The 24,554-nt window shown below is 38.1% G+C and overlaps 4 protein-coding genes across 4 annotated transcripts; 2 read left to right on the top strand and 2 right to left on the bottom strand.

Moving 5' to 3' along the window:
* Window positions 1–2: 2 nt before the first annotated feature.
* On the top strand, window positions 3–10,227 carry LOC112459550 (patched domain-containing protein 3). The gene is made up of 8 exons (XM_025023721.1): window positions 3–303; window positions 766–976; window positions 1,101–1,289; window positions 2,327–2,670; window positions 4,306–4,506; window positions 4,700–4,831; window positions 5,462–5,775; window positions 7,811–10,227. Exons 1-8 carry the CDS (start codon window positions 30–32, stop codon window positions 9,356–9,358), a joined length of 3,213 nt encoding a protein of 1,070 aa, XP_024879489.1. The 5' UTR covers window positions 3–29; the 3' UTR covers window positions 9,359–10,227.
* Window positions 10,228–14,397: 4,170 nt separating this feature from the next.
* On the top strand, window positions 14,398–17,883 carry LOC112459551 (putative RNA polymerase II subunit B1 CTD phosphatase RPAP2). Its single transcript, XM_025023722.1, has 7 exons — window positions 14,398–14,589; window positions 14,676–14,790; window positions 14,890–15,369; window positions 16,223–17,083; window positions 17,153–17,313; window positions 17,417–17,599; window positions 17,685–17,883. Exons 1-7 carry the CDS (start codon window positions 14,531–14,533, stop codon window positions 17,836–17,838), a joined length of 2,013 nt encoding a protein of 670 aa, XP_024879490.1. The 5' UTR covers window positions 14,398–14,530; the 3' UTR covers window positions 17,839–17,883.
* Window positions 17,884–17,920: 37 nt separating this feature from the next.
* Window positions 17,921–19,222, bottom strand: LOC112459553 (putative RNA polymerase II subunit B1 CTD phosphatase RPAP2 homolog). The gene is made up of 3 exons (XM_025023724.1): window positions 18,713–19,222; window positions 18,511–18,625; window positions 17,921–18,410 (listed from the first exon to the last, which is right to left on the bottom strand). The coding sequence occupies exons 1-3, from the start codon at window positions 18,769–18,771 to the stop codon at window positions 18,066–18,068; spliced, it is 519 nt and encodes a 172-aa protein (XP_024879492.1). The 5' UTR covers window positions 18,772–19,222; the 3' UTR covers window positions 17,921–18,065.
* A 99-nt stretch (window positions 19,223–19,321) lies between these two features.
* On the bottom strand, window positions 19,322–22,498 carry LOC112459552 (negative elongation factor B). Its single transcript, XM_025023723.1, has 8 exons — window positions 22,145–22,498; window positions 21,551–22,030; window positions 21,327–21,494; window positions 21,070–21,195; window positions 20,730–20,999; window positions 20,347–20,631; window positions 20,017–20,217; window positions 19,322–19,867 (listed from the first exon to the last, which is right to left on the bottom strand). Exons 1-8 carry the CDS (start codon window positions 22,271–22,273, stop codon window positions 19,700–19,702), a joined length of 1,827 nt encoding a protein of 608 aa, XP_024879491.1. The 5' UTR covers window positions 22,274–22,498; the 3' UTR covers window positions 19,322–19,699.
* Between the last annotated feature and the right edge of the window lie 2,056 nt (window positions 22,499–24,554).

Here is a 24,554-nt window from a genome sequence, read left to right as displayed (position 1 = left end):
TAACGGTTTTATTGTACTTTCGCTTTCAGATGTGGCACTTGACGTGCGTCGACGACTTCTTGAACCGCGCGTTTTACAAGGTTGGCCTCGTTGTCGGTCGACACCCCGGCTACTTCGTAATCGTGCCGATATTGCTGGCGTGCATATGTTTCACCGGCTACCAGAGGATACACTACGAAATCGACCCGGAATACCTCTTCTCGCCCATCAACGGCCCCAGCAAGACCGAGCGAGCGATAGTCGAGCAGTACTTCAAAGTCAATTACAGCCACCAATTCGATGTCAGCCGTATCACACGACCAGGTGAGAGTCTCCGTCTCGATCCTGCCTGCCGTTCACGCGATTTCTTCGCCCGCGAGGAATCCAGCGAGCCTGTAATCCTTCCAGTCGAGAGTCGGCATAGATAAGATATATTCCTGACACGCCTATAAAATTCTTCTATACAGAAAAACTGTATATCTAAGTCTCTCTCGCTTTTTATTATTTTTTTTCAATGCCTGGAGCAATCACAACTTTCAACATCGATCTTAAAAAGCGAATCTCAAGTGTGTCGTTATTTCTTAAAATAAGGTTTAACTTAAAAAAAAAAATCTTTTAACTTTCTTGATTTCCATTATGAAATATTTTCATAATTAGACTTTCTACTAACTTTTTACCTCGCCGCGCTTATAGGAAGGCAATACAGAAGCCAATGTGTTTTGCTATTACCGGAAGAATGGTTTTATTTCCTGGTTAGTGATCGATTGAATCCGTTGCTTGTTGCAGGCCGATTCGGTCGAGTAATTGTGATTCCCAAGGATGGCGGGCATAATATGCTGAAGAGCGCGATTTGGCAGGAGCTACAACAGCTCGACTGGTTAATCAGGAACGTCACGGCCAAGTACGAGGACGAGGTGTTCACCTACGAGCAAATTTGTGCGCGATGGCTCGACGATTGCTTCGCCAACGACATTTTAGATCTACGTGTGATAATGAAGTATGCGAAACGCATTAACGAAATGAATAAATAAGTGATTCCGAATACGCAAAGGAGTAAAATGGCGTGTTTTAAAACAAACTGATTAATTCGCGTTTTAAATCGAGCCTCAAACTTTTTTCAGGGACGTGGAAAGGCGGGACGTAAATCTGACGTTTCCGTGGGTGTTCAATCCGGTCAACACCGGGGAGGCTCTTGTGCTCGCGCTGAAATTCGGCGGAAGCGTCGTCAATGATGATTCCACCATCGAATCGACGCCTTCGGTGCAGCTCGCCTACTTCATCACCGCCGGCAGTCCACGGCAGGACGCAATGTAAGTCTTACCGATCACGCTCGCAAACACGTCGGTATTCGCTCGATGGAATTGGTCCAGTTATTTCAATCATACACGACGGCAGAGTAATGTCGACCGTTGTTTACCGACTCGGGAGTGTGCAAAGTCCATGAAAAATATACGCTTTACGCGTACAAATACTGCAGGACTTGCGGAATATTGTCACGTTAATAAATACCAGTAGCAAATTTCCATTTTCCAGATTTCGATTTTTGGCAAAAATATCTAATTATATGTCACAAATTTAAATATTTACTGTTAAATTCGTACTGTTAAAATTACACTTAATTTCAGTCATTTTTATCACTTTCATAGGTCGCCACTGCTCGTACTCAATATGTCGTTTTTAACTAAAACAATGTTAATTCAACTAAACCAATGGAATTAAAATACTTAATACTGGACACACATGTTAACAAAATATTTTTAACTCAAGGTATTGGTTTAAATTTCATTCTTTAATATTTAACAGTATTAATTTAAAAAATGTGTAAACGGCGGTCCAAGTTTTGTATATTTCATTTTGTTACGTCGCGTCGCATAGAACTGCAGAATGCATTGTTATAAGAGCTACAAGTCAAATTTTTCTGCTTGATAATCAGCTGTGCTCGTGGAAGTAGTATCTCATTAATTCGCCACATGGTCGTCGGTCGGACATGACCAATTGAATCATCTATTGCTATCAGCGGCGTCCGTGCAAATAATAAGTGTCTGTGATTCACCCGTGACCATATTATATTGCCCATTGTTATTGTTGAAGACGGTAAAGCATATATGTATATTGATAGTCTTCTAGCCATATTTGTTTCGGATACATTTTGACCGTGGGTCAAATTATTTTGTACTCGGGAAGCATTTAAAAAGCTAAACTTGAGAGAAGAAACAAAAACCAAGATCCAATAAAGTCTATCGTGTTTTTCCGTCGGCCAAAATTTTCTTATATCTAATGTTTCACATAGTTTTCGGTAGATATATTCTTTGATATAATTTGATCTGTTTTCAATTTGCCGAATCAGCGGCGCCGCTTGGGAGGAGGCTTTTCTGGAAGTCGTCGGCAAAGCCGAGGACGGAGGTGTGTTTAAGCACATTAGCACCGCGAGATTCGCCTCGAGGACCCTCGAGCTGGAGCTGGAGGCCAACACGAAGACGGTCGTGCCGTATTTCGCCAGCACGTTCATCATAATGAGCCTGTTCTCGGTCGTGACGTGCATGATGACCGACTGGGTGCGCAGCAAACCTTGGCTCGGTCTTCTGGGCAACCTCTCGGCCGCGATGGCAACAGTCGCCGCTTTCGGATTGTGCATCTACCTGGGGGTCGACTTCATCGGCCTCAATCTCGCCGCGCCGTTCCTCATGATAGGTGAGCTGCGAAACCGTTACCGTTTTTATACATATGTATATCTCTATAATTCCGAGCTCATCCTTCAATATGAAACAATTAGCGTAAATGCGCGAGGTTTCGCATTTTAATATATAGATACATCGATTGTAATATATTTTACAAATTTAGTGCAAAGTCCTTTCATTATTAATTAATAATACGTTACTTTTAATAGTTAATAGAAGAAATTTTGATCGCATAATATCTTTATTTCATCAAAATAAAATTATTCCGAATTCGTCAGATATTTTTTTATAATTTCGAAATACTTTATAGTTTATATACATAATTCCCTCGTTTTTATTACTCAGGTAGAACAGGGTCATAATAAAGTCAAGATGATGTCAAAATTACGCGGGTAAAATTATTTTTTTGTCGTTTTACCATTATTTTGACGTCGTTTGACTTTATTGTGACTTTCGTGTTCTACCTGGGTACCAATTACCAATCCCCTCACAATCGATTTGTCACAATCGATATTTAAATTGATACTTCGCATTTAAGTTGAGCAACGAAAATAACGATCTGAGCTTCGCAATTTTTTGCAATGCGATGCCGTAATCTCCTCGTCGCGTCTGTAGAAACACGTGTTCTCGACGATAAGCATGTTAGCTCGTCTGGTGCATACAAGCGAAATAAACGAACTGTGATTTATGTGAAAAGCGGAAGTCGCTTTTTCCCTTTCGACGTCGCGCTCGCCTGCGTTCGACGCCGAGCGAAGTCAGTCTTTACCAATAATAACAGCTTTATTCGATCCAATCGACCGACCGCAATTCTCAAAACGACCGTTATTCGCTCGAGTTTCATCCGAAAACACGTAGCGTTAATAAAGAATCGACAGTTTCCCGTGTCGTCCGATTTAATTCGACTAATTAAATCGAGCAAAAGAGAACGAAGAAAATTTGCGAATTTTTGAAAGTCGATTGATTTACCTCTCTCTCTCTATAATAAAATTTAAAAATTGTACTTAGCTAGTAGATAATTAAAAAACAATAATTAATTACAATATAATTGTAATTTTATTTCGTAAAAGATTTTAAATAGAATAAAATAGAACTAAATTAAACACTCGAGAGAAGAAACGTCATATGATAACGTCTTCATTAGTCACGAACAATTACGTATTGTTTTGAAGATTCCAATACGAATGCGGAATGCATTGTCGCGCGGTCTTGATTTACCGCGAAAAACACATTTTCTATTACTGTTCATGCTCTCTGAGAAATTGGACGTGACACTTGAAAACAGACGTGACAACTAACCGAAGAATGGGCGATGATAAATTTTCAAGGAAGGATTGAGTGTATTTAGAAAACGTATTATTGCTTTAAACAATATTTTTCTCGGAAAATATTCACGGTTAAATATTCACGATTCCATCCTGAATGTAGAAACTAAAATAGTTTGAACTTTCTTAAGATTATAAACTGAATAATAATAATGGAAAAAAATTTGTGCGCTGAAAAAATTCGCACAGCTGAAAAAATGGAAGAAAAAGGAAACTAAAGATATTCTTCGAAAATGTAAATAAGTTTAGAGTTTACTTTTTTTTCAGCATCGTTTTGTCGCTTTGCGAGAAATTACAATTGTGTAAATCGTGCTTTTCGATTACAGGAATAGGGATCGACGATACTTTCGTCATGTTAGCGGCCTGGAGAAGGACGAGCATCTCCAAACCAGTTCCGGAAAGGATGGCGGCGACATTGAGCGAGGCTGCCGTTTCCATCACCATCACGTCCCTGACGGACATGATATCTTTCTTTATCGGCATCTTGTCGCCGTTTCCTTCGGTCCAAATCTTCTGCATTTACTCAGGTATCCGAATAAAACAAATTATATACAAGCGAAGTATTCGAAAACTCTGACGATTAAAAAAAGAGATAGTTATTGAAAGTTTACTACGACTTTTTGATATGCATATTGATGGAATTCATATTAATCATATATTTCTTAAATTATTAATATTTATATATAATTAATTAATATTAATATATGCATTGAATGACAGGTTTCGCAGTGATCTTCACTTTCCTGTTTCACTTAACGTTCTTCAGCGGATGCGTCGCGATCAGCGGTTATTGCGAACAAAGAAATTTGCACAGCGTTATCTGCTGCAAAGTGGAACCGCTATCCAAATCCAGTAAGTATTACAATTGTTTTACTATTGTAGGAATATTGTAAGTTTTTGTCTCTTTCACGTCATTGCATTTCGATCTTCTTATAAAACCTAAATTTACGGTAATTCTCGATTTATTAAATACTAGTTCTGATTAATTACTCAGGAATTGTCAGTTCCTTGTAAATTTATAATTACGTCGTTGTTTTCTCTCACTATATAAGTCGATCGTTGTTATGCAGAATACCACCGTTCGAAATCTCGTTACGTCCGCGTGACGTATCGATGTTACGTCAATACAGACAGACACGCGTTACGTTTGGAAACCGTTAATTCGTTAGGTCATACGGCATTATGTAAAGGAAAGAGTTTGCTTTCTCCATATTTTATTTTTCCAAACATTGTCAGGCCGATGACTGCAATGTGCCGAAAAAGAAAAGACCGATGTTGCTTCGATATCGCGGATTATAACATCTATGCAATGAAATATCTTAGAACCGAGAATTACCATCACGACAAGCAACGTCTTTTCTATTAAGTTTAATATGAAATTATTATATTAAACGGAAGTTTATTATAATAAAAAGGAATTATTATGAAATTTTCAAGTTTATTATGAAATTATTATCCTAAACGACATATGACATATTTCAGCTCATCGATCGTGGCTGTACAGAGCGTTGTGTTCCGGCGGAATTGATCCCGACGACCCTCACAATCCGATCGACAATCCCGAGCACGGATGCATGACTTGGTTCCGCGATTACTTGGCGGCCGCGTTAAATTATCGCCCTGTGAAAGCCATTGTCATCATCATTTTCTTATGCTACCTTCTCGGCGCTCTTTACGGACTTACGACCCTTAAGGAGGGCCTGGAGCGGCGCAAGCTTTCCAAGGAAGATTCCTACTCGATTGCCTTTTACGACCGCGAGGACTTGTACTTCAAAGAGTACTCTTACAGGATACAGGTAGATATTTGCAAAGTTACTCGTAATGTAATCGGGATACAAGTTTCCCAAATTTTTTATTTCGTGTGCAATATTTATCGTTTTATTACTCCCACAAATTTTATCTGAATATCAGAAAAACTGCACAAATACCAGGAAAAAGCTGCGACAAAAAGTAAACACTGATGTAACTGTTACGCGACACGCGACACTCAAAAAATCTCAATTTCCAATTCAACACCTCGATTGTTGATCAATAACATTTTTTTGCCACCACTTTATTGACTATGCAAAATAATCCGTTTCTATGACCGCGCGGATCCCACCCTTGTTTCTTGACGCTTCGAGAGCCGCGTCGGTCAATATTTAGAATTTAGAGAGTTCCGGTTTCCATGCACGCGAACTCGCCGGCGGAATGTTTCCTCATAAGCGGCGCAAGAAAAAAAAAAGAAACGTTCGGAAGAACGGAGTGCGTTACGCTTGGAACTGCCACGCATAATCCGGTACGCGCAATTATGTCACGTGCTTCCCTCGATATCGTGCAAACAACTTTCTCCGGCTGGCTAGCGTGAACCTCAAGAAAAGCAATGTCCGTTACATCACGCTTCTTCGAACCGATCGACGAGAAAGACCCGGCTAAATCGGAGAGATCCCCGTATAAATCCCTACTTGTTTACCCGAATCACGTGATGCCAAATAATTTCACGCCGATCATTTAGACTCGCGCACACATCCGGAAAGATTCCTTTCTCTGTTTTATTTCCGACGTTTCGACATTTCTTACAAAATGGTTACACGAAACATGGAAGTTATTTTTATTTTACTGCCACGATATAATTAAATAGTTTCGAGATTTTATTTACGTTTAGAATGATATTAAATGTATTTTTTTTTTAATCATTATTTTATCGAATGCAAAATATTCATTAATGTATCTGTTATCTTTATTTTATTTCCACAAATACGAATTAATTAAATATCGTCAATCTGGGTGTATAAATCCATTTTAAAAGACCTATAATTTTACGTCAGATTTCAGGAAACCTGATAATTTTATTTTGTATGCTGTACATATTTTATTTATGAGCTTTTTATGACTTTACACACGGCACATAAAATTATATAAGTAGAATTTTATCCTGAGTTCTGATACAAATCGTCCGTCTTAAAGTCACGTATTTTTAAAAAGTTGCGCGATATTTATAAAAAGTAAAATCCGACAGGTGCATTAATTTCTTGCAAAAAAGTTTCTTGCAGCTTCTGCGACTTTCAATTAGATAATTGAATATTTCATAACGCGGCTTTCGGAGGCGATTTCAATGCGTCTTGAGCGCGCTTCTTTGCGCGGCGTTGAGCTCTCTCTCTCTCTCTCTCTCCGACGAAGTAAAATTACAAATACAGCGAGAGAGATGTGATCGTAGACTGAGAATTTCACTGGGGACCTTCTAGTCCGATACATTGTAGTGAAAGTTGTACGTTTCACGAAGATGGTCTCGCGCTATCGCGCTTCCTCGCGATATTAATAACGTCCCGATGTCACGAGCCGTCAAGTTCCGATGACTGCGCGGAAACGTCACTCGAGAAACTACTGTCACGGTGAACTCTTAATAACCGACGTACGACGTAATTGGATCCGCTCGCGAAACGCGTTCACGTCGAAATGCGTTCGTGCGTCAACGTGTCGGAGATCGGACAAATTGCATAATCATGACAAAACGTGACGCTGCGACTTCGCGCCGCTGGCGCTGGAGAGGAAGCCGGACCACGACGCTTTCTCGAAATTACTTTCACGGGAGATACCGCAGGAATTCCCGAAAAGCCGCCCGACCAACGGTGTACATTATCCGCGACATTTAACGTTACGTTACGTTTGCGACTTTCGTGAACTGTAGAAAGGGAAAGGAGAGAAAAATAACAGATGATCATTTAAAGGAATCTTGACCGAAAGTGATTCAGTTTTTTCTTGCGGAATATTCGTTCGTCGCGATTTTCAGTTTAATATTTTAAAAAATTACTCTTAAAGAATACATTTCAATTTCTTTCGTTATTTCTGTAGGTGGTGGTGTCCGGAGAATACAACTACAGTGATCCGATAATCCAGGAGCAGATGGAGAACCTGACGAGAAGCCTCGAAGCAACCAAGTACATCAGCAGCGATTCAGTCTACACCCAGAGCTGGCTCCGCAGCTTCGTCGACTCGGCGAGCAACGACTTCCTAAACGTGAGCATCGCGGACGAGCACAGCTTCATCAAGAATCTGAAGCACTTTCTCTCGAGCAATCCCGAGTTCTCCCTGGACATCAAGTTTGACAGCACGGGCGAGAAGATCGTGGCGAGTCGGTTCGTGATACAGCCGGTGAACGTGAGCGGCACCAATCAGGAGAAGGACATGGTGAAGGAGCTGCGCGGAATATGCGCGGCGTCGCCGTTAAACGCGACCGTCTACCATCCGTACTTCGTGTACTTCGACCAGTTCGATCTGGTAAAGCCGACCAGCATTCAGTGCATGATATTCGGCGCGCTCGTGATGATGCTCATCAGCTTCATCTTCATTCCGAACATCTTCTGCTGCCTGTGGGTCGCCTTCTGCATCGTGTCGATCGAGCTGGGAGTGGCCGGCTACATGGCCCTGTGGGACGTCAATCTCGACAGCATCTCCATGATCAATCTGATCATGTGCATCGGCTTCAGCGTCGATTTCACCGCGCATATCTGCTACGCTTACATGAGCTCGAAGCGACAGCGGGCGGAGGATCGGGTCAAAGACAGCCTTTACAGCTTGGGTCTGCCGATCGTTCAGGGCGCCGCCTCGACGATACTCGGCCTGATGGCTCTCCTGTTGGCCGGCACCTATATCTTCCTGGTATTTTTCAAAATGGTCTTCCTGGTGATCTTCATCGGCGCCATGCACGGTATGTTCCTGCTGCCGGTGTTGCTGTCCCTCTTCGGGCCTGGGTCCTGCGGCGGCGGTGTGAGCGAGCCCGGTGAAGTGGAGAACACAAAGAACAGCACGCAGGAGAAGGAGCTGCAGGCGAGCAAGCTGCAACTGCAGTTGCAGCAGCAACAACAGCAGCAGAAGCAACAGCCGCCTTACGTGATCCCGCTTCCTCATCTAGTCTATTACGGTCCAGGCGACATCAAGCCGCTTCAGGACAATCTCGCAATGAATATGGCGGCGTTCGAGGAGAGGGATCCCGGCTTGGGTACCAGCGAGGACAGCAACTCGACCGAGAGCGGCTCCTCGCAGAGCAGAAGGCGCCAGCAGCCACTGGAGCAGCAGGACCAGCAGCAGCCGAATCAGATTAGCAGCCGCCACGACATGTGGAGGCGATCCATCGGCGTCCTATACGGCACGTCGCAGTTCCAATCCGCGGTAGGCGAACCCCAACATCCGCCGCCGGATTATCCCGGCGCCGTGACGCAACCGCGAGCGTCGGGCGAGGACGGCAACGATCCGCGAACGGCCAGTGCTCCTTGCCCAGGATCATACGCCGCGTATCACCACTCGAATCAGTTACCACGCGATTATAGACGCAGCAGATCCTACCACAATCTGCAGTATCCCGCGTCGACGCGGCATTTGACGGACCCCCGGTATCCTTAGAGGAACTCGCGAGGGAAAAGTGTGAAAGACATATTATCGACGCGACCAGCAATGCGGGAGATCCCTCGATCGAATTTAGTCCCTTGAAACAGAAACTAATAATTGATTTTGGAAAGAAAGAACTGTCGTAAATCGAGGAAAGACACCGAGTTCGTAGACAAGAGTATGGCGTTCAAAAATAGATCAATTGTCCCGATATATTCTACTTTTAACTACTATTCTATTGGAGTCTCAAATAAGATCATAGCTTCAGGGAGAATATCTTTTCAGAAAATATCAAACTAAATTGTATACGTAGGATGTTTCGTATATAGTTTATATCAATTTCTCCCAATAATATCCTCTATTCGCGTTCGATGTATGGCCAGTACATTTAATAAACGTTCGTTAAGCATCACGAGCGTACAATCGATGTTGGGAGGTATCTTTTATCGGGGATTTGAGAGTTAACTATAATTGCAGTGGTGCTCAATCACACGACAGCTTTCCGAGACCATGACAATAGAGGAAAGAGAAAAGAAAAGCAAATAGAAAGGAAATGACATTTTGCGCAAACACGGACTATAGGACGTCCGTGTTGCGGTTCATTAGTTTCAAGGGGCTGAACTTCAAGAGGATTTTACTCTCAAACAGCGGGACAGTAGGAAGTGACGCCCGAGTATATTCGCACTCGTGTAACAAAATTCTTTCTTCTACACTCATTTCTCAAACTAAATTTTAATCTATTAAATTTCAACTTTATTGTGCATCTAAATTATTTTTTCTCTTCTTAAATCGTATAACATAAACAGGCTCGTATAACAAAAAAATCATGTAAATAATGATTAATTAATATTAATTAATATTAATTAATATGACTATTGAGTACAAAAAATAGAATACGAAATAAAAGAAGACTCTCAAAATATGAATGAATAATATTATAACTATACATTTCTTTTTTTTCTTATTACAACTGATGCTGCCAAAAAATATTAATTTTGTATACGATGCTGAATCTGGGCGCCGCTGAATGATTAATAATAATAATGTGATTTAGAAGACTTTTTGTATAGCAGTGTTTATTACGAAATAATGGTGGAAAAAACGATGTTGAAGTTATGTGTCGCTACGTTTATATATACGAGGTATCTCTCATGCATGATATATCGAAGCTTGAACATTATTTGAAAAAAACGAGCTGTCGTATATCCTAAGGAGATCAGTTGTCAAGTATATATATATTTAGCGACACTGCATTCCTTCGAGAAGACACATAAAATGTGTCGATACTTTATTATTATAAGAAAGAGCAGATCTATCAATTCTCAAATCCCTCGAGATTTGTCGACCATTGAATTTCTGCTTCTTCGGAGGGCCGTATTGTCATCGTACGCGTTTGGCATCCATAAGCGGCCATTTAATCCTGTTTCACCTTATATGAACAAGATAAATATAAAAATGAGATTATACATATCATTCTAAACGTATGACGAGAATACGGGCCTAGCGTTAAGCTCTAAATTTTAAGTCACCCTTGATTTTTAGATCCTGGGGTCCTCGCGGTAATCTGCCGATCCGTTTTCTCTCCCTCCGCTGTCATAGATATCACAATTTTATACATTGGCGTATCGCGCCCTTCGCAGCCAAAGGGTTAATCTCGTAGCACTTGCGTTGTGCATTGTCCTTTACGCAAAGGATAATGCGCTAATGTGAGAGGATAATGCCGGGACGACATGTTGCCGGCATCGGGTTTACGTTAGTCGTTAAGAATAGCTCAAATCGAAAGCGATATTATATATATATACATATACATATATATATATATATATATGTATATAATATACATGCTCAATATCAATCAAAACTAAAATGTCCCGCGATATATCAGATCGACACACGTAGAGAAAAAAAGCAAGAAAACGTGACCATAAACTAATATTATAATATATTACTATCTGATTAATATTTCGTAATGAATAAGACACAAATTAAATTAAAAAAAGTGTATTTAGACGTAAATTATATATATTATATATATAATGTTCAGAAAATATGGATACATCTAAAAATTAATTTTTTCTTTCTACATTATGCCTCAAATTATGATAACGTCGAAAAAAGCAAGCAATACTCGAGATCCTTAAAAAAGATATTAAACTGTCGCTTAAAAAGAAATGTCGGAGTTAGATGTATTTTTTTAACTTTTTAATTGTAAGCAGAAAAAAATTCTAAAAAATGCCCTTTTGCGGTATTAGTCTGATCAATGTAAAATAAATAGATCAATATAGATTCATTTATACAAATTGAACATTAATTTGTATCTATAAATACACTTTTAATATAATGTGTGTTTTACTTCTTGTTATTAAATATTAATTGTACAATATTTTGAAGTATTAGTTTTAATCATCTTCTTTATCCCTACGTGGTGACGTATCAATTGTTCAGCAAGCGTGCCTTAAACAATCCACAGTAGGATTTTGTCGTACAATAAGTCCGAAAGTACTATTTAATAAGTAGTTTGAGGAGCAGTTGAAAGAAAGTTTATTAAGGCGGAAAGTGTTCTATTTTACCTTCCAAATGTTGCTACCTTTGGAAGTTGTTTCGTATCTTTTTGTAAAATATACGATAAAGAGATTATTGATACGAATATTTCTCTCAAGATTTCCCGACTTTTCATTTTGTAGAAATAGTTGAAAAATTGCTCTCTAATCGACTTCTATTGGAATACCTTGCGTATTACGATCGAAACTGTGATCTACAAAGGGATAGCTAAGTAAAGACAGTTAAGCAAGACAGGACGCACGCTTCGCGATTCGAATAATACGTCCGTACGCGAATAAACGGCTTAATCGCTGTAAGAATTCGTTGCATTTCCGTTCTTTCTAAATTTTGCAAAATCGGCGACAACACGATTTCACGTCCCTTTGCACAACTTGGGAATCGTCGCTGCGCGATATTTGCGCGGGAATCTGTCAGCGCAACTATCGTGGCAATCAATTCGCAATAATCAACAGTGACTCTAAGCTTCCCGATGCAAGATGCAAGAAACTTTCTCCTCCTTATTAGTGTTTTTTTTAAACGTGTGTGCGTTTTATGCGTCGACTCTATTTGTTTCCAATACGAAAAGTTAGCGGAGGTACTTGCATAAATTAGGAATTAGCTTTAAAATTGTCGAATTTATTTCTCTATCCTTTTATATATTCAATATATATCTAAAGAGATACTTGAGTATCTTAAATACTCAGTTAAATATAAAATAAGATACGATTCTGAGATTGCCTGAATTTTGATTAGGAGGAAACAAATTCGACGTTTGTAAAGTAATCTTTGTCTATGTGAAATTTAAGAAAAACTCGGAAAATTTTCGGAAAACGAATTTTTTTATCAAGAGTTTTTGATACATTTATTTTTGATAAGAATGTTGATCGCATGTAATCTAGGATAAATTAAAATGTCTAAAAAATACCGTAAAGATATTATAAATTTTTAGGATAACTTTTAGAGCGTCTTTTAAACGTTTTTTGAATGTGCCGTTTAGATAATTCTATTTTTAGAAATTTATACGATTATTCTTCTTAATAATAATAAAAATATTAATAAAACATCTTTGCTTGTGTCGCAAATTGTAACATTTGCGGAATTTTCACGAAAAACTCCGAAAAATTCCGGAAGAACTCTTTATCATATTACGGAAAGAAAATTAAAAAGTAAATACGACAATACTTACCTTTAAGGCCGAATAACGAACAAAGATATGCGCGGGAGCGAATATATATCTAAAGAAATAAATATATATATCTAAAGATATATATCTAAAGAATCTTGCGGTCGATGGTGTACAGATAAATATTCCTCATTTCGTGATTAGCAGCGCGTGCGTGTGTTTTCATATTTATGAATGCGAGAGAGAGTATGAGTCGAACAATATTGTAGCGTAGCTAATGGCAAACGCGGCGTGTCGCCGTTAGAAGGAAAAGCACAGGAAATATATTCTGGCAATCTTTTAAGTGCGTGTCAGTATTTTTTTTACTCCTTTCAAAATCTTCAGCCTCTGACTACATAAAATTTATCATCATACACAGATAAGATTATTGTTTATCCATTTATTCGATAGGAATGATAATGCAGTAATGTCACGCGTCTCTCGAAAAAATCGTTCGAATTATCAGAAATTTATTCCGAGCTTAAATTGGAATATTTTTTTCTTAATCTAAATAATAGATTGTATTGTTTCATTTATTAAAAGAATTCTATTAAGTCCTAATTAAAATTATTTGTCTATTTCTTCAACTGAACTTTCGCAATATTTGACTTTGATTTACGTGCTTATTGGAACTTATATATTTAATAAACCTTTTTTTTCACTTGGGGAAATCTTCAACTGCTGGGTTCCCGGATCGAAATCCGGTATGTGGCCCGGCAGCTCCCTCGGGGTGTTAGAGGGGGAAGACCCCCACGCCCTCCGGGAAGAGGACGAGGAGAGTGTGGGATTCCACGCGTGCCCCGAGGGACACGCGCAGCCTACCCACTAAAACCCCAAGAGTTCCAGCTCTGCGTTTCAGGAGGCGCCCGGGAACTAATTACTAATACTTCCGGCACATATGTATTTAATAAACCTCCAAAATAGGGAGAAAAAAGAAAAGTGTATAGAAATACATTAAATTCTTCTTAAATTTGGAATTTGGTATTACGACTTCAATTTATCACAATTCAACACTAGGAAGAAGAAGACCTCTATTTCTCGGCAGAATATTATTTTAATAATTTCGGCAATTTTTCAATCTAGATATGTTAACTATTAAATTTAATTAAAACTACCGAACAAATTAAAAACACTCTTTAAAAACGGACAATAATGAGAAACGTAAGAATAAAAATGAAGAAAATTACTAAACGAAGTTTCAAGACTTCGGAGTTTCGAAAATGGTTTCGATTTGGACGAAAAAAAGTCTCGGATTAAAATTCGCACAATTCTTTGACATACATCACCTGCGTTGGCCACCATGTTCGAGTTGACGCACGCGCGGAGGCGAACAGACATTAACTTCCGCTGATCCCAGCTGATGAGCTGATCGCGACGAGTGAAGGCAAAAAAGCTATTTTTTAATGTTTTAAAGCGCTTTTAACTGTGAATTTTTTTTATCACGTATTACCGACCTCGCGTTCATCCCACGGACGAATAATACTATGACGATGTCAGCTACAAGGAGACAAATGTCGGAGAAACAGAGGACGAAGAAGATGAGGTAAGTCCGCTTATTTGCTTAGTCGAAAAAGAAAAAAACAGATCTCGCGAATTTCCCTTCTCACCTGAATTGAATTTCGCTTTAAGCAAAGCGCAGCTGCAGCTGGCCGTGATAAAAAAGAAGCAATGCGACGCGAAAGCTCTCGCGATAGTTGTGCAGCTTCTGGAACCGCACGTGGATCCCGACTGGCTCCTTCAGAATGTAAGTGCTCTAGCAACTCTAGTTGTCTTCGTATTTTGGCAGTTTAGACGTTCAACGATAATATCGTAGTTATTTATTAATGACTTATTGCTCTTACAGCTGGGACTCATAAGCAAGAGCCACATGGAAGACGTGATAGAGGAGAGAGCGATAGTAAAGCTGTGCGGTTACGTTCTCTGTTCGAACCAACTGACTGTCATTATCCGACAGAAGTATCACATATCGACGAGCAAGAATAAAGTGTACGACGTCAGCAAGCGGAAGAACTTTTGCAGCTCGTCGTGCTACGGGGCGGCCAATTATCTTCTGGAGCAGATGCTTGAGAGTCCATTGTGGATGAGAGAGAAAGAGGACATACCGGTCTTTCAGATTCTGCCTCTGAGTTCTAAATCTACGCAGTGCGGGGACGAGATCGACGTTGCTGGAATTAAACTGTCGCAAAATGCAGATGCTGACAATAATGACGACAGCAAAGGATCTATGGAACATAACGCGACCAAGCAGACGGAAAAAGATGCGGCGTGCAATGTATCGAGCCCTGAGAAAGGAGAGATCTGCAACTCCCATTCATTGAACGAGGTAACTGTCGGAAAGTTTTAATTTAATTTAGGAATACAATTACAATGTAATTACAATGACAATGTAGTTACAATAATTTGTAATTGTAATTACTCATAACTATAATTACACTGTAATTACATTGTCATTGTATTAACTGGGTAAAAGAGATTATTGATGTGATTTTTTGAAAATCAGTGATATTTGATTAAATTTTTGAAAGACGTTCTCTAAACTGATGCCTTTTGAGTTGTACTGATTTTCTTCCAAAGTAGCGATATGGTGTATTTTTAGTCTCCGAAGCATTTGATATTTTTAGTCGACATATAATTTTCAAAAAACTCCTCGATAGATTATACAAAGAAAGAAATGCATTGTATATTATTTTATAAACAAGAGAGAGATTATTTTTTAAATAATAATATAAAATGTAAGAAGTTCTTCATTAATGAAACACTTAGTTTTTTATTATTGAAATATAATGACACGCTCTTAAAATCTAGAAATAAAAAATTATAATGTTGATTGCTAACTTATCTTTGATTCTCAAACGTAATCAAACAACAAAATAATCTTCCTACAACTCATTAAACATTGGTAGAGTTTCCATGACAGTAAAGTTAGCTCAATCACTGTCTACGTCAAGGTATTAACTACATGTACCTTCAGACGACATGTAGGTACTCTTAATCACTTTTATCCTAATTATAATTACAATTACATTTAATCAATTAACATTTAACAATTACGTAATTGTAATTTGTACACAATTACTTTTCACAATTATTTCATTTAATTGTTTACAAAAATTAACAATTATAGAATGTAATTATTAATTGCATTAATATAATTGTAATTTGTAATTGTTAATTAGATTCCATATTTGTCCAACTCTAATCGCGAGACGCATTCATGGGAGCTACGCAATCAAGAAAGTGAAGACTGTGATTCGGAAGAATTTGCAAATCGTGGAAGTAACTACGATAACAATATCCAGCAAGTAGATAACCTGGAGAATTTGGAAATAGAAGTCGCTGGCCAATCTGAGAATATTCTACACTTGCATAAACACAATAAGGATACAGAAAGTAAAAATATCAATGTAAATATATGTGATAATGATGAAGCGTTGCAGCCTCAATTCGATGAAATAGGTAATGATCAAAATGACACTAGTGAAAGGTTGCAGCTTCAATCAGTCGAAATGAGTGACAAGAACGATGAAAATAAAAAAAGATTACAGTCTCAGTTAGATGAAATAAATAATAGCCCTAATAATGGAAAAATGATACAATCTCAATCGGACAAAATGTGTAGTAGTAATAATACTGTAATCTCTTCTGCATCTGCGTGCAGTGAACATAAAAAAATAGGAGAAGCAAAGAAAACTAATAAATGTAAAAAGTACAAGCCGAAAAAAGCTGACAATGCAGAAGTACAAAACAATATTTGTCAAAATCTCGCGATGCATGTTGAACAGAGCGTTAGAGAATGGATTACAAAAGATACGCTTTGCCTTCTAATCGGCGAGGCGGATGAGAAGAATCAGTTGTTAGAGAAACTTACGCAGTACGACAGGTACCAGAAGTTGTGTAAAAAGTTAGACAAGCTGCAAGTGCAGGATGAAAAGGAGGATCGTGTCGATTTAGAGAGAAACGAAACGAGAGAGAAAAAGCTCAAACCTTTACCTCACTTCTCTGTGCTCCAAGAGGATGGAAAGAAAATGGAATTAAAGGTGCGTTAAAATATTAATCTCAATTTAATCAGAAACAGGATGTATTAACTATTTGTAGTATGTGTACAGGTACGTGCGTTTTACGAAGGACGAATGACAATTCCACCACCTGAGGGTAGCGCCAAAGAATCGGAAAGTAATGATAACGATGAGCCTGTATTACCATTAACAGGCAGTCACACGCCTAATGCACTTCGTCGCCGAATTTTCTTGGACAACCTTCATAAAATGTAATAATCTCTATTTTTTTTTCCAAAGCAATGGACCTCAAATGTTGAAAAAGTTATTTAAAATTCGATGATGGCTATCATGTTCGCGCATTGTTAATTACAGATTACCAGATTTGATGCGCGCTTTAACGACCAACGGGAATATTTCTTCACTGGCACAATATACTTATAATAATGAGAGGTACTCATTAATCAAGATTTTGATTACCACTTTTAATTTATCTGCTGCAAATATTGTCTTCAAAAACGCCGAATGGACACTCGTGGGACTTGTAGTCATTAAAATGTAAGTTTATATGCAATGTTTAATTAAAAATTAATATGAAATTGATTTTAAAAAACTTATATTAAAAGTGTATATATAATTCCAGGTTGAGCTTGATTGATACACAACTACAATTGTTGCTCCGATCTAAGCAAGCCTCAATGTACACGTCTATGAGTCTCACAACGTACAAATTAGATTCCAATTATTTAGACAGACTTATAATGGACATTACAAACAATGTAGGCGCATCTAAATAGGACGATAAATAATAAAAAACTGAAATAGTTTCATAAATATTAAAATTTATCTAATTTTATTATGCCTTAATATTATTATCTCTATATTTAACTTCACGTAAAATATTGTTTGAAAATATAATTAATTATTGTATATTCTGTCTAGATTATTTAAATGTCTTGCACAATTTTATAACCACTTTGTAATCACATTTTTTATGTATATAACTTTTATTGCTAAAAAGTAGCTATAAAAAAATCTCTTTAGCAGCAACGTCGATCTCGTCCCTGCACTGTGTAGATTTAGAACTCAGAGGCAGAATCTGAAAGACCGGTATATCCTCTTTATCTCTCATCCACAGTGGACTCTCAAGCATCTGCTCCAGAAGATAATTGGCCGCCCTGTAGCACAACGAGCTGCAAAAGTTCTTCCGTTTGCTGACGTCGTACACTTTATTATTACGCGTCGATATGTGATACTTCTGTCGGATAACGACAGTCAGTTGGTTCGAACAGAGAACGTAACTGCACAGCTTTACTATCGCTCTCTCCTCTATCACGTCTTCCATGTGGCTCTTGCTTATGAGTCCCAGCTGTAAGAGCAATAAGTCATTAATAAATCACTACGATATTATTGTTGAACGTCTAAACTGCCAAAATACGAAGAAAACCTAGATTTGCTAGCGCACTTACATTCGGAAGGAACCAGTCGGGATCCACGTGCGGTTCCAGAAGCTGCACAACTATCGCGAGAGCTTTCGCGTCGCACTGCTGCTTTTTTATCACGGCCAGCTGCAGCTGCGCCTTGCTTAAAGCGAAATTCAATTCAGGTGAGAAGGGAGATTCGCGAGATCTGTTTTTTTCTTTTTCGACTAAAGCGAATAAGCGGACTTACCTCATCTTCTTCAGCCTCTGTTTCTCAGACATTTGTCTCCTTGTAGCTGACATCGTCATAGTATTATTCGTCCGTGGGATGAACGCGAGGACGGTAATACGTGACAAAATTTTCAGTTAAAAGCGCTTTAAAACATTACAAAATAGTTTTTCGGCCTTCACGCGCGTCGTCGCGATCAGCTGGGATCAGCGGAGGTTAATGTCCGTTTCGCTTCCGCGCGTGCGTTAGCTCGAACGTGGCGGCCAACGCTGATGTATTTTAAACAATTGCACGAATTTTAATCCGAGACTTTTTTTTCGTCCAAATCGAAACCATTGTCGAAACTCCGAAGTCTTGAAACTTTGTTTAGTAATTTTCTTCATTTTTATTTTTAACGTTTCTCATTATATTGTCCGTTTTTAAATTGTTAAGTGTTTTTAATTTGTTCGGTAGTTTTAATATCATTTAATAGCTAACAGATCTACCAAATTTCAAATTTAAGAATTTAATGTATTTCTACACTCTTCTTTTTTCGCCCTATTTTGGAGGTTTATTAAATATACAAGTTCCAATAAGCACGTGAATCAAAGTCAAATATTGTGAAAGATCAGTTGAAGAAATAGACAAATAATTTTAAGAATTCTTTTAATAAACGAAACAATACAATCTATTATTTAGATTGAAATTGCCTAAAAAATATTCCAATTTAAGCTCGGAATAAATTTCTGATAACTCGGACGATTTTTTCGAGAGACGCGTGACATTACTGCATTATCATTCCTATCGAATAAATGGATAAACAATAATCTTATCTGTGTAGGATAATAAATTTTATATAGTCGGAGGCTGGAGATTTTGAAAAAAGAGTAAAAAAATTCTGACAACACAATATTAAATTAGGATATACAATGATAGCACACATCACACACAGTGATCACTCTTTCTTATATATTATAAGTTGAGGAAGCTCAAACCTTTTCTTTCCACTCACTGTTCTTGAATTAGATATTAAAGTGAGCACGTGCTCGATGTCGATGGTGGCATTCCAGTAAACACGGAGGAAGGACAATCAAGTAACGGGTCCATTTGAGCTGTCGCTGCTAATTGGTCCTCTGTGGAATGACTGCCGACTTTGTCACGTAGAGACTCGTAAAGAGTGTGGACTGCTTCGTTGTGCTGCAAATTTAAATACGTATATATTATATATGTATTAATCTTATACATATATAATGAAACCAAAATATCTTCATAACTAATTGTAAGTTATCACATCTAATGCGCGCGGAACGTACTGACGGACTTTTCTGGATATTGTGAAGTATTACCTGACTTGTCGGTTGCAAGGCTTTCAGTAACGAATGTAATCGCGTGGACGGCAATTTATGATGTATGTACCAAAGTAATTTTAGCAGATGTCGTGTAACGTTGTCCCTACCTAAACCAGCCAGGAAGAATTCGTCAAAGATTACTGTACAGAAAGACTCATTTGAGAATTCGTCAGCCATGTTCGATATTAACAACGAAACCTGCAATTAAAAAGCAACTTTGTCAATATGAAAGCTTGTAATTTGGAACTTGATGCAATTATGATAGACAACGATGATATTTAATAATAATTTCAAGATACATCGAATATATTATGTTAGATATGTTACCAGCGTGTGTAGAAATGGATCTTCAAAAGCCCGTTGCGCTTGACAATTCGGTAATGTCGCAAGTACCCTCATCAAACCTCTGGCATCACCCCTGCCCCTTCCACCTCCGCCGCCACCACCAACGTGTAATGCATAGTACATAGACAGAACTGCCGCCACTCCAGAAAGCTGAGCGTACGCTTGGCACGCATCGGGAGGTGGCCCGGAATGTTCTATAATTGCAATTGCACTTTCCCTCTCATCGGGTGGAAGTTTACAGTTGAGCTGCCTTATTTGATCATCAACCTAAGGAATGACCATATTACTTGTATGTGTGTCCATGTTTCTATATCACAAAATTAAATTATTTCTCTGTACAGATATTTTCATTATTTCATATTTACCATGAGTGACATAAGTGCTGGCAGGAACTTTGTGACAACTTGACTGTCTAGTTTTGGCTCCTTAAAGTCTTGCGAATCGATCATCTGCCAAGCGGACAGTCCTAACGCGAGCATTCGCAACAACAGTACAAGCACTGCATTTTCTCTGGGCAACGCCTCACTGTTTATCAAATGAAGCGCTATTTTGATTGCACTACTAGCGAGAAAGTTTACTGCATAGGGATCACACAAAATCATACTTAGATCCCCCAATACTTGCTCCTGTCCTCTCTATAAAAACTATAGATCATATCGCTTTCCAAATAAAGTTATAAGACGCAATCTTGATTCAATTTTGTACCTTAATACTGTCCAGAAAGCCTTGCAACTCGCGAGATCTCTTAACATCCACATTCTTTTCTCTGATACAGGCGTCCAGACACCACGTGAATTTATGACATGGATCTACAGAAATGATATCTTGCACCTGGCAATAAAATAACACATTCAATAGATCAAAGCAATGTAGCTCAAGGCATATATCATTATGCTTCACTAATAATAAAATCTAGAAAAGTAATCAATAATAATATATGCAAATATGTTGGACACGTTTACCTCTAAATCGTGTAAAGCCATTAACAGTTCTGCTCTCAGAGTGCAATAATGGATATTCTTTGTGCGTAAAAACAAAGTCCTTAGAAATTGCAGTACCATGTCATACAATTTCACACTGTGCCCAATCATATGGGCTAATTTCTGCACATAGTCCCCCTGTCTCCTCACCTGTGCAAAGTGAGAGAGTTGTACAACGTGATTTGCAAATTTAAATTGTAACGTACCTTAGGAGATGGCATAAAAAATGGATTGTTCAGGTTCTGATGGTCAAAGAGAGTATGTTCTTTCTCAATGATATAATGGCTGAACAATGGGGAGACTTCGTCGCCAAAAAGACTTTGATTATCCTTCCATATCTGACGCTTTACTTCCGTATCGGCATTACTGTACAATTCTTTCTCTCTAATCAACACACGCAAGTATTTATCCTCGATGTGTGGAGTATTCCTCAAGATACTCATAATAACAGGTTGCAAGGCAGGGATTCTGACGCCGGGAAAGCCTCTTGCCAGCAATTCCTTCAGTCTCTTGTCCACGGCGGTGCCTTTGTCCGCCCTCTCCACGCCAATCTCATCGATCTGCTTGGTCAGCCTGTCCCGTAACTCCTCGAGAACGGAGGCGTGAAAGTCCAACCTTCTGATTCCGTGCAGATCGAGCAGAGGTAGCATAGGCCGCAACGACGGTAGTAATATACCGTTTTCCAGCTGAAATAAAATATCGTTGCCATGTAAAATGCTGCAAATCTAATATAAACTAACTTTAACTTATGGTACTGCGCTTGGTGAACGATGCCTCCACCGTCTCCTCCGAATTTTTACCTGAAATCCCTCGATGGCTTTCAGTGGATCCGTACAACTTGTTAAAGCGTCTCTCAAACATTCCTGTCCTGGTACACCGAGTTCCTCCAGCACGTTGCCAGTCTCGCCGTTACTCTTCGCCGAATTCATGGTTATGTCTAACCGCTTCTTCTTCTAATAAATAGTAGCACTCCAGAGTGATCCACGCGTGTGGATCTCATCGAATGGAACTGACCGAAACACACGTGTCTCTGTAGAAAAACACGCACTTGCTGTAGAGTAGTAAAGCGAGGGAAACCTGGGGAACTCTACATCGGAGGCCAGAGGCCTATTAATTATTATGTTTCTTTTGTTGACATCTCATTAGTAATTTTAGGTTACAAGACAATTTCCATAAAAAAGAGAGGGGATAGGGTTGGCACCAGTTGGCACGAACAAAAATCCCTAGTTAACTCAAATTAAATTTTCATGGATTGTAACCCTTTCTTAGCCCGTATCAGACTACGGATTGGGATTGAGTTTGGATTGAAATTTAATCAATGGCCGTGTTCAGCAGACACAAGTGTTGAGTTGGTCTTATCAACACGCTGCGTTGATTGGTTGGTTCTAAAAGTAAGAGCCAATCACGTTCGACTGCTACTGAGCGGTTTGGTCTGCTGAACGCGCCTAATCAGAATGGAGAAAATTGATCTCAAGTTTAGTAAACTTTGTTCTGATTGGTCAAATTTTTTGTGTTAATTTAACATAATATGGATGTTTTAAACCGATACATATGTTAAAATATTTCAACAAAAAGGAAATGTAATTCTGATCGTAATTTGAGGCTATAATTATGTGTACAATTAACATATTAACTTTTATGTTGAAGTAAGATAAAATCAACACTACTCTTTCTGTAAATTTTTATTCCCATTTCTGTTATAGAGTAAAATCAACGTTCTTTTTCTGTAAATTTTAACACATTTAATAAATACGTTCAAGTTGTGTTACTTTAATATATTTTTTAAATTATTTTAACAATTTTACATTTTAAATTTGTTAAGTTCAATTAACGTAGCAGGCATATGTCAAATCTACCCATGTATGTGTTGATTATTTTACACAAAAATTTTAACAAGAATCTTTTTTTAACAAAACTATAATTTTCCAACAGTGTAAAATTATTAAGATATTACTATATATATTATGTATAAATTTCAGTGTCTAAATAGTTTTTTATTTAGAGTTTTATGATATATGATAAGGTTTATGGCGTGTGTTAAAAATGTAACGAAAAGAACATGATCTTATTAAAATATTTACGTTTACGGAATTAGTACATGCATACACATAGATTTATATAATATTGAAATAAAATATTTTATTTCTTATTTAGAAAATCGTATACAAAAGTTCGTCTACTAAGCGGACAAAGGAGGGAGAATATATGCTTATGTTTTCTTCTTAATTTCGATAGTCTTACGTACTTTATTCAGCGAAGGAATATACCAAACACTGTTAAAAAATAACAAAAATAAATGTATGTTTTTTGCATTTTAAATAAGTATGGTTATATTCGTTTTTATCATATTCCTGGATTTCAAAGTTTGATATACTGATGACAAATTATTGAGGCGCTCCAGGCCTTGATGAATGGTGGCTGTGAAGACATCATTCATGCTCCGACAGAACGCCAGACGCTTATCTGTAATTAAACAGTTTACATTGAATTCGCATTAATATCGATACGCTGATTTACGTTCGCGTTTCATTGGAACATGTATAAGCTGAAGTTACATGACGTTCAAGATAAACGGTGCATTAGGTTATTATTTGAAAATGTCACAAATTTTATTATTGTTTTTTGGAATATTTACCAGTAGTATCAGTACGCTCGCTTTCTGGAAATTCGTTTTCTGGAAGTAACGAGTAATCGATGGGTGAAGACATGTCGTCAGTTGAGAATGGGACATGCTTGATACGTTTCAACGCATCTTCGGTGTTGAAATATTTTAAGTATTTAAACGAATCATCAGGCAGGCGAATGGATAATAAGTCTTTTGTCACCTCCTGACATATCTCCAGACTCTTATCTGTAATTAAACAGTTTACATTGATATCGCATTAATATCGATACGTTAATTTACGTTCGCGTTTCACTGGAACTCGTATAAGCTGTTACACGACTTTCAAGATAAGCGGTGCATTATTATTTGAAGATGTCGAATTTTATTCTTGTTCTTTGGAATATTTACCAGTAGTATCAGTAGGCTCATTTTCTGGAAGTAATGAGTCGATGGTTGTAGGATGCTTGGCGTCAGTTAAGGACGATTTCGTGGCCACATCATTGTCATGTGCAATGATCTCAGATTTACTAGATTCAGTGCTTGCAGAATAGCGTGGACTGCTATCGTATTGATGTTCATAGCCGGGTTGAACGAGAACGCCGGCA

The sequence above is a fragment of the Temnothorax curvispinosus genome, unplaced genomic scaffold (assembly GCF_003070985.1).
Source record: "Temnothorax curvispinosus isolate PA1 unplaced genomic scaffold, ASM307098v1 QBEX01009904.1, whole genome shotgun sequence".
NCBI lineage: Eukaryota > Metazoa > Arthropoda > Insecta > Hymenoptera > Formicidae > Temnothorax > Temnothorax curvispinosus.
The sequence above is the reverse complement of the archived record's forward strand: the minus strand, read 5'-3'. Positions and strand labels throughout refer to the sequence as shown.